At 32.9% G+C, this 11248-nt stretch overlaps 1 protein-coding gene across 1 annotated transcript; it reads right to left on the reverse strand.

Moving 5' to 3' along the window:
- Positions 1-4176: 4176 nt before the first annotated feature.
- On the reverse strand, positions 4177-7997 carry LOC133782550 (probable NAD(P)H dehydrogenase (quinone) FQR1-like 1). Its single transcript, XM_062221885.1, has 4 exons — positions 7791-7997; positions 5456-5549; positions 4694-4956; positions 4177-4603 (listed from the first exon to the last, which is right to left on the reverse strand). Exons 1-4 carry the CDS (start codon positions 7811-7813, stop codon positions 4372-4374), a joined length of 612 nt encoding a protein of 203 aa, XP_062077869.1. The 5' UTR covers positions 7814-7997; the 3' UTR covers positions 4177-4371.
- Positions 7998-11248: the final 3251 nt, after the last annotated feature.

Consider the following 11248-nt stretch of genomic DNA (forward strand, 5'->3'; position numbering starts at 1 on the left):
CGAGGCACTTGTTGGAGAGTATACCTTTCAAATTCTAGGGCTGTAGTCCCCTTTGCTAGTGGTCCATATCAGCCTGTCGTTCATTCAGTTCTTGGGATTGCTGGTCAATCTCCCTCTGCTGCAGCACCATTGTTTCAGCCACATTTTCTTGATTAGCTCTCAAATTAGCTAATTCTTCTTGCATCACAATTAAAGTCGTCCTTAAGGTTTCAACATCCATCTCCTCCTCTTCCAATTCCACCTGTGTCATCCTCAGCTACATCTTGTGGAGGAGGTTGAGTTGGCACATTCCAAGAGGTTTGCCCAGTTTTCCTAGTTGTTTTCGCCATTAGATCTTCTTGGAGGTCTTGCTCTCAATGAAAGCATCAAAATGTTGACTCTTGATTTAATCAACGACAGAGAGTCAAATAAAACGACAGAAATGAGATGAATTCAAGTCAAGAAGATAAATGACACAAGGATTTATAGTGGTTTGAACCCGAGTGATGGTAATGACCTATGTCCACTTAGTGTTCTTATTGATGTAATGAAAACTTGCGATCAGTAAACAAGGGTTTACCGAGTTTCACAAGCTCAATAATAGTTACAAAGAATTGCGTAAGAATAATGATTTTCTCTCTCAGTCTCCAAAGATCAGAAAGATCCAAAAAAGATTCAAGATCCAAAGATCCCTCTCACGAGCCATTTGAGTCTTATTTATTGGCTCACGGATCTCCTTATGGGGCGATGGGCCTTGATTACATTTAATATAAGTGTATCTGAATAATAATGGAAATTATACTTTTTACATAAATACAGGGTCAAATATCTCTAGAAAATATCTAACATAGTGCGACCAGACCTGGTCGCTTATGAAATATCCCATTTGCCGTGTGAATTCTCCTCCAGTCGATGGTTGACCAGAACATAACCTCTTAAATTGCAACGCGTCTCACGCATACTAATCTTGACACGTCATCAAGCGAATCCTTTTTTGGGTAAACAATCCTATTTAAATTTGTTTAATTGTTCATTTATTTAATTTTATTTAAGTTTAAGTCATGTTTACAATTTAGCGTTAAATATAAGAATATTATGTTAAATATAAGAGTATTTCGTTAAAGTTAACAGAAAAAAATAAAAAACCGTTAAAATCAAGAATTTTCGTTATTTACACACTTTTTACATAGAAGAGATATAAAACCAACCAAAGCTTATAATAAGAACAAGAATAATAATAATAATAATAAATAAAAGCACATGTATAATAAACTATTTAAACTTAATTTTACAAAAAGAATCCCTACCTCATAATCTCCAAAAAAAAATTATTTAAAAATATACATTTTTTAGTAATTATAAAATATTGCGCAAATCGTGTGGTTATGTTTTCTAGTTAATAAATATGGAAGGCTTTTGGTTTATCCAAAAAAAAATGATAAGATGGATAATCTACTTATTATATAAAGCTTTTCCAAATAAATTATATAAAGATTAATTTGTTTTTTAATTAAAAATATCTATTTTTTTAGTTCTATAATTTTATTATTATTATTCTACATTAAATTTATATTATTTGTTTTTCTATTTTTAATTTTTTTTTTAAATTTATAAATTAGTTTATAATATTTTTGTTGTGAAAGGGAAATTAGTTCATAATGAGTAGAGATATAGTGACAGACACAATGTTTTCTAACATTATTACATTTTTTTTTATTAAACACTAAATATAAAAAGTTACTATTAAAAGAAGGAAAATGAAAAAGAAAACTTGAAAAGTACCAATTTTTAAGATTAATCAATCAAAATTAGCCACTAAATACATTTAATTTAATATTACTCATTTTTTTTATCACATTTCCCATAGTATAATTTGAAAAATACTTTGCGTTGTGAGTGTTTGAGCATGAAAAATAGTACAACAACAATAATAACTAAAATATTGGATATTAAAAGAAACAAATTCAAAATATGACTACAAATGAGAGATGATTATTTAAAATAGGCAGCTTATATAATTTTTACTTAAAAAAATTGAGTATTTATGTACGTAAATATCGTTTTTATTATTATTATTTTTAATTAATATTCAAAAAGACTATGCACAACATATTTTTAATTGATCCTAATTAATAATATTATACAGAAGAGATTTAATCGTTACTTATTTATGTGATTATATTTTAAAAATAAGAAAAATTGTATAGATGCTGAATTTTGCCTTTATTGATTTATTCCAGAGAATTTTATAAATTGACCAGAATCAATGAATAAGACTATATAACTGTTAAAATTTTGCGTAATTTTTAAATTTATGTTATTATTAGTTGATAAATATAACGTACTAGTTACATTTAATTTTGTTAATTTTAATTAAAAAAAATAGTGTTGGATTCCCACTTATTTAGAAGCTTGATGCAGCATGTTCTCCAGATTAAATATATATTTATATGAATATTAGGCCCTGCAATGTCAGCTTATGCTACAAATGACATACAATATAGTATAAAACTATAGTGCTGTAGTGATTCACTCTTTTAGGTATTTAATTTAGTAATGAAAGCTGGATAGAATGCTGCAATTATTTTGTTGAAGATTGTTGTATAAGATTCAATAATAATTTTTTTTATTTTCTACGAAGTCCAAAGGAAGAAAAATATATTATATCTTCCTATTATTATAGTCTTTTTCACTTAATATTAATCTATGTATAGCTTTGATTATGTATCCAAATAATAATAATAATAAATTATTAACACAACAATGATATATTTATACATATGGTCTAATTAAGCAAACTAAATTTTATAACGATTTTATAAAGATTTTATTCCAAAGAATGCTAGTTTAATTTTTCTTTTATTTTTTTTAAGCATTTGTTTTGGTCATAAGTCAGGACTGGTTTTCCTCACATGATATCATACTGATTTTTTTTTTTTACAAAAATTAAAAAAGATCTGGGGTCTATTTTCTTCTTCTGTGACAGTGCAGCATCCTGATTGTAACAGAAGCTAGTTTGATTTTACTTTATTTTACATTTTGTCCTGGAAAGGTTACAAATTCCTATTCAGTTGGCATTTAATGCCACTAGGGCGAGACTGTTATTGTCAGTAAAGTAAAAAGTAAAACTAAAGGTTGAACAATCTTGAACTAACAAGATCTAATATTTTCTGCCTCAGTGTATTGATCATTTAGGGAGAGCGGCTTACACCAATATGGCAAGGAAGAATATTTACATTTTTTGATTAATATTTATATACATTTTTATAAATATATGAAAACGACCCAATATAATAAGCAAGGTCAGATCCATGGATCCTTGCTTTATTGCTGGTGTGATCACACCCAATTTTCTCCACAAATTAGGTTAACTTTGAAAAACAAATATGGTACAGTAAGTAACTGGTGGAAAAATGTGCTTGAGTAACCCAATACCTTAAATATGCCATCTTAGTTGAGTTGAGTTGAGTTGGTCTGGTTCTTGTTTTATTATGTGTTGGAACTACCTTGAGAATGTTTTTGAATAAACTTTAAGATTCATTATAAAGTACTGCTACAAAGTCTCAGCATCACCCTATTCAAACCCATACAAGCGTGTTTATTACCAACTGTAAAAAGTAAGCATAAGCAAAGAAAATCTCCCACTTGACAAGGAGACCTGTTCTCCAATAGTAGTGCCCAAGTTGGAAAAAGAAAAAAAGAAAAAAAACAAGTTCTTACAAATGTAACAGGTAGTGGTAACATTTTCGTTTTGCATTTGGAGTGTTTATTTTTTATTTTTAAAAAATATGAAGTGTACAGAGATCTTCTCAATATGTAGTTTATGAAAATGACACCAATTAATGTGTTTTTGTTCTTTGTCGTTCACAAACAAATTAAAGGCAAGATCCGCCAGAGTAAGCTTATTTCCCTAGGCTTCTCGATATGTAGCTTATGCCCTCTCCCACTTGACAAGGGTCCATGTGTGCTACTTGAGCCGAACTCATGTGTTTGAGTAACACATCTATGTTCCAACCCCAACTGGGACTAACTGATCCTAACTAAAAGAAATGGAATTCATTTATGATCTTATCACTGCCACACTAGCTTTACTGTCCAAATCCAAACCATTCCATTTCTCTACAGTGCAGGAACACAAAATAAAGTTACTCAGGTAACAAGTTAAAGTTTAAGAATACATCAATCAACAATGACGAGTGGAAGAGCAAACAAACATTTTTCATTAAAAGTAGTAACTTTACCATGTAACACACAATCACAAAGCACAATATGAAACAGGCGAAAAATTATTACTTGCAAGCAAATAGAAATAGGGCATTGAAATTCTTGGGGTAGAAAAAAATGGAATAAGGGTTCTTTTTTCCTAAAAGGTATGACAATGGTGAATTGACATTAAGCAGATCCCTTGAGCCTCTTGGTGATTGTAGCAATGTACTTCCCTTGGTGTAAAGCTTGTTCCAACTCAAGATCAGAGGGTTGTCTTGACCCATCCCCAGCAAAAGTTCCTGCACCATAAGGGCTTCCACCTTTAACTTGTTCCATCTCAAACATGCCAGCTCCAAATGTGTATCCAATTGGTACAAATATCATTCCATGGTGAACAAGCTGAGTAATGGCAGTCAACCTATAAAAAATTGCATTTGTATTTCATCAGTCCTTCTAGAACAATGTTTTGAGAAATTATGGCTTGTAAAGTCCAAGCTAAGTAGCTTACGCAGTGGTCTCTTGTCCACCACCTTGAGATCCGGTGCTGTAAAAGATTCCAGCAGGTTTTCCAGCAAGCTGTTGTGTTCTCCAAAGACCACCAGTTGCATCAAGAAATGCTTTGAATTGAGCAGACATCATGCCAAATCTTGTTGGGAAACCAAAAACAAACCCATCTGCCTCTGCAAGATCATTTGGGGTGATGATTGGTACATCACTCTTGGGTGGAGCACTCATTTTCCCGAGCACATCATCTGAAAGTGTCTCTGCAACCTGCATCGTGAATAATAAAGTCAATAAAACTGACAATATGAACATAGGAGACTAAAAGTATCCAGAATCATTTTTCAGCTAGGAAAGACCTAAATAAATTAGAGTGCAGAGAATGATAAGACAGAATCACTGAAGACATATGATACCTCAACAATTGATCACAAAGAATAAGTTCTACATACCATAAGCCTATGGACTATTAACGTGTTGGCTAACCAGTGTTAAGAAAAAGTACAGCCTTTGAATTAGCCGTCAAAACCTCACAAGATTCAAACATAATACTGTGACCATAGCTTATCATATCTTGGTAATGGCTACATGGTTTCATATGGAAGATTATCTTCGTGCTTATTACCTTAATCCTCAAAGGAGTTGCATTTAATATAATATGGTATTTACATGGTGAGTTACAAAATAGCTAAGCTATTATTTGAATTCAATAAAATGAAACACAAATATCATATTATTCCACAAAGTTTTATGGAATGTGCATTACTACCTGCCATAATTTTGCCTCTACACCTTCAACAGATGCAGCCCCTTCCCTTATTTTTTCTGCTAGCTTCTCTACATGTCCATACATGGAATAGTACCTGTAAAAGGAAAGTTATAATTAAGAAAAGGGTTGTAACAATGATGGGGAAAACCACAACTTCTCAAGAACAAACTGTAAAATTATGAAATGATGTCCTTCGTGGCACATAAAAGAGAGTCAATATATTAAATAACGCACAATGGTAACTGACACAACAACACAACACAAATTTGACAGAAAAACATGAGAGCAAAAGAAAAAATTCTTAGGTATATTCATCAATAAATAAACTAAGATCTTTGTTACCATTTACAAACCCTGAGAAACCTAGTTTCCCTATTTTGATGTCAACTAAGTTGCCAACTTTACATGACACGCAGCTAGAAAAAATTTCTTATTAATAGACCAGTACAAAGTTTCTAATCATCGTTCTTATTTTCTGAGAAAATATATTGACAAATGGTTTGTAACAAATTTTCCATTTACCCTACAAGATCAAATATAAAAGCAAGCTGCATAGGCAGTCAATGTCCTTCCAAGTTTTACTTGTCACCTCCTATAAAATACCATCAACGCCAAGAATCAAGCAGTCTATTATCTTTACTTCACACACCATATCTAAGTCTTTAAGCATGTCCCATAAAGCCATAAGGGAAACCAAAATAACAACCTTTTTAATGATATGGTGCGAGGAAGAGAATATGCAGCAAATGAATCAGGAAAGCCTGAAACCACGGCCATAATAATCCACATGCCAGACATCTAAACTTGTACTTGACCACAAGTCATTACTAGGACAGAAGACAGGTCAAGCACAAACACTGTTGGCACATCCACAGTCAGAAGGGTGATAAACAAAGATCAGTTTGTCTGCTAGGAATCAGGATGTGAGGTGTCATATGTTTTTGATAATACAGTTCTAAAGATTGATGAGGTCCTGTCCTACTTACAGTCTTAGTAATGCCAAACACTAAAAGAAATTGCTAGCCTACAAATACATTCTAGCAGGTATATATTTTAGGTTGGTATGCAAAGGCTGATTTTATGGAGAAAAGTTAATAAATTGATTTGAAGGTGAAGTATGCAGAGAAAACTATAAAGTAGTGTCATGAAGTTTCAATGATGAAGACACTACATCACATCCTGAAAAACTAATGTAAATATCAAGAATATGACACTGTCTTATGATCTTCTTGAAGATATACATACTAGGGTTACTCAAGCCTGAATTTATTTAGTGTCATAGTTGGAATGCACTTGAATTTATTTAACACATAGGGAAGATGTCATGAAGAAAGAAAGGAAAAGATAACATAATATGTCAACTAAATATGTCTTCTTCCTCTCCCAAAGGCTAAGTTGTGGGTGCAATGGAAGGCTAAACTAGTGTAACTTCAAATACTAAAATAGAGGATTTAAGATTAATCAGGAAAATCATTGTATTTCTACATCTCACAGATGTGTGAAAAAAGGGTATGGGTTCAATGAAACACAACCATCTTGGTTTGGCCCTGCAGGAAACTTTTCCCGAACGAAACATGCTGGAATGGACTATTTCCATAAAAAAAAAAAAAAACCCTACTGATTTCATGAGTATTATCAATAGTTTCTAAAGGAATGAATGTGCTACTACAAAATCAACAATATTTATGAACTTCCACAAACTATTTCTCTATGGAAGTAATATCGGGCATTTCAATCCTACGCAAAGAGGAGAAAAATGAACTATCTTACTTTCCCAAGCAATCATAGGTCTTCTTAATTATGTAACAACATCAAAGGATCCTACGAGACATACATTCACCATAATTTTCCCCAAAAAAACAAAAACTAAGATCATGCAAAGTAGTACATATTTCTACAAATATATATTTATTATTTTTTTAAGTAACAAAAATGGCCACATAAACTTCTAGCAATAAATTAAAAAAGAAATCAGATTTGGCATCATTAAAGAGGAAGTTTTATTCACGAATAATCACTATTCTTCTAGCCACTAACTCCCGAGATAGTAAAATCCAACCACATGGCAGTACACAACTGGGATTTTCAAATAGCATCTAAAAAAAACACTGTAACCTTTAACAAAACAAAGATTTAATCTTAAAGTAATATAAGCACAATTAGACTAAACCCAGAACCCAAATGCACCAGCAATCGAAAATCCAAATCAAAATGTTGCTCCTTCCTATGATGCCGTTTCCATTAACAAATAAAAATGATTTCATTTCCCAAACAGCTCATACTGCATACTACACAAAAAAGAAAAATAACAATTGAAGAGAAGAATAATACATACACAATATATACTTTGGTCGCCATTGATGTTGTCTCCGGTGGTTTCTGGGTGATTTGTTTTCAGCTAAATTGAAAGAACGTTGACGAGATTCACAAAAATGATGGATGAAACTAAAACCGAAGCCGTATTTATAAGTAGAGATCCCATTAATATATTATTCGGCTGGACTTGGTCTTGGTACGGCGCCGTTTTGCTTGATTGTTGTTTCGGATGTTTTTGTTTATTAAAAATTTAGAATATATATATATATATATTAGGGGAAAATGATTAATGATGATAGAGTGGTGTCACGCTCCTCATCATCATGGTCGTTGCATATAAAAAAGGCTCTAGAAGATTTTAGTATTTATTTGTTTTATTTACTTGTATAATTATTATTTTTTTGCAATTCTAAACATAATAATATTATTTATACATATTTGATTAATTGCTGTAAGATTTAATTTGGTGTGTATGTGAGGACAAACAGAAAATGTTTGACGGATGAGAACAAGAGGACTAGGATGGTTGATGCTGGAAGTAAATGGGTGGCCGTTAATATTGAGTTTATATAATTTTTTAGTGGTCTTGGTGGACCAATTTAGAGGAAGTGGTGGAGGCAAGAATGTTCACTAATAAATACATGATTAAATACTTAAATAATAAATTACACTACTATTGCATGTTTTGCTTATATTAGCTATTTCTCATATGAGAAAATTAATTGACATGATATTGGGAGGTAGTCAAGTTCCCAAATGCTAGATCTCAATATATTTTCCATCACTATATATAATTATTAGAAAGAAAAATACAAGTTTGGTGTCCTTGTATTTTTTCCGAATACGCGATCGGCCACTGTGTTTTGTTAAATGACAATTCAGACTTTATGTTTTACAAAATAGATCAAAATAGTACTTTAGACCCGATTTTGATCAATTTATTTTTAAATATAATATTTCTTTCTGAGCTCATTGACCATCTTCTTCACTTCTTTCATTACATCGCCGACAACACAATGATGATCTTATAATTGAAAATATTTTGAACAAAATCATGTTTATGATACTATTTTAATCTATTTTATAAATTACAGGGTTCAAATTATCTTTTAACAAAATACAAGGGCCAATTGTGTATTTTGGAAAAATACAGAGACCAAAATGATATATTTTTTCTTATTAGTATTAATTAATTAACTAATTATTTATAAATTAATACAAGAGGAGAAATTTGTGTCCAGTTCTATATCCTTATGTGTTCGTAATTTAGTTGTATTACATTTAGGCATAATCCTTCTACCATGGTCGATTATCTAAACTTTGATCCATTGACGATTTTCTGGAAATTCAATAGGAAAACATAGAATCAAAGAAGGCTAATGCATTAATTTGTTTCTTTTTTATACTTACTGTTGACGCGGTTTTTCGCCAGCAGTGTACTAAGAAATAATAGGGCCAGACTAGTACTTGATGATAAACTATAATGAAAATAACAAGAATTCACTAAAAAAACACAGAACTTTTACGTGGTTCAGTGGTTAAAATCCACCTAGTCTACCAGACAATATTATTGATGTTTCTCTCTATTTTGGCAGAGTTTTGCTATTGCAGAATAATGGTCCTCTTCCCTGTTCAATATTCCCAGTATTTATAGGGGAATTCCATAAACAGGTTTGGGTAACTGCGTGAGTCAATCACGTAATTACATAATGTCTATATTTAACCCAAATCATTCCCATTTATGTTGGGATATGATTTGATAACAAAATAAATATGTTCATGTTATCTCGGATAATAAATATGACAGTCTGGTCATGAATAAGCATATAAACAAATCCTGAATCTTTGGGGATCCTTTAGTATGCGTTATATCTTAATCACCACGAGCTACATATCTCTCACGGGCTTGTGCTCTGACAGCTATCTGACCTTGAGCTAGCGCTTTGACAGCTATCTTATTCTTAGTTCGTGTTAAAGTCAGGACGCCTAACACTAGGTCTGATCATTATGAATCTCGAGCTGTCCACATGGATAACAATCAGATATCCTACTTGGTTATTTTTCCACATATTTATCTGTCAGCTGACCCGAGCTGAGTGAATGAACTCGTGCTAAAATTAGGGTACAATATTTTCCCCCCAAGCTCCTGCTCGTGTTTGATGTCGTCATTTTCTGACATACACAGTAGGGGCTTTTAGACTTCTGTCACATAAAACCATGCCTGCCTACTACTCGAGTACTGGACATGTGGTCTACTGCAATTGGCGTTAGTTCGGGTATCGAAGACTGAAATAATTGTCTTGTCAACTTTTTTCCTTTATCTGGTCTATTTAATCTTGGCCCTTGGATCTCGAGATACCCCAATTGCATGGCCCAGATTAATTTTCGTAGTTTACGTATAAATACGATGATCAGACTTCAGATCTCACAACCTTTGCATTCGAAAATTTTCCATTTCTCAACTCTTAAACTTCCCTTCTTCTTCCCCAGAATCCCCAAAACTGTTCATCGTGCCCAGACCTTAAGGAGCTTTCTAAGAGCTTCCCGTTGCCGAATCTACACCCTTTAGTCACCGAACATATTTCATGTAAGTATCTCATCCCTTGGTTTGAAAAATATTTCTTTTTTTTTTTGTTCTTCATTATCCAATGAGATTTATGTTCTCAACAATGTTCGTTCACAACATTCATTGTTTGTTACTGTTAGGTTATTTCTAAATGTTCATAGGAAATAGGTTTCGACTTAGGTTCAATGCGTGAACCCAAACATGTTTTAGAAATAATATACTCATGAACTTGGGCAAATTTCTGGGTTCACCTGGGGTAGCCCTAATGGCAAATTAGTTTAAAGAATACCCATTCGGGGTAAAGAAACTGAGGGGTCTTTAGGTTTAATACCATGTAGCTTAGGGGTTACACTTCCTTGAGTGGTTTCACACTAAAATTCTTTCCAAAGGAGAGTAGTGGGTCTGACATGCGGATCTCGAAGTATCTGGGGATTGTTAAGAAACCGAGGTGCCTAGCCTAGGATATCGCGTGGCACCATGCACTCGGGCTAAGGCTAACTTTAGCTCATATAACGAAACTAATCCATTTCATCCTTCATACCTTTACGATATAGTTATAGATCATCTTAGGTCGCCTACTAACTAGGCCAATTTATCGTCAGCCTATCTTAGGACACCCCCTAAGAAGAGATCCGCGAGCACATCCACTCAACGCAAAGACAAAGGAAAGCAGGCTGCCCCTGACTCTCGTATTCTGCACTTCGATTTGGTAGTGGAGAAAGAAGTTCCCATCGACCCCAACACATTCTTCGAGGTTGAGCACATAATCTCGAAAATCAAGATTCAAGGGAAAGTGAATAAAATCATGTTGAGTCACAACATCGAGATCGAAGCTGGTGGTCTCCTCGTAGGACCTGCGTTTGAAGGGGAAAGGAGATGTGCCCCTTTTCAAGATGATTATGCGGCCTGGA

Source organism: Humulus lupulus, chromosome 6 (assembly GCF_963169125.1).
Source record: "Humulus lupulus chromosome 6, drHumLupu1.1, whole genome shotgun sequence".
Taxonomy (NCBI): Eukaryota; Viridiplantae; Streptophyta; class Magnoliopsida; order Rosales; family Cannabaceae; genus Humulus; species Humulus lupulus.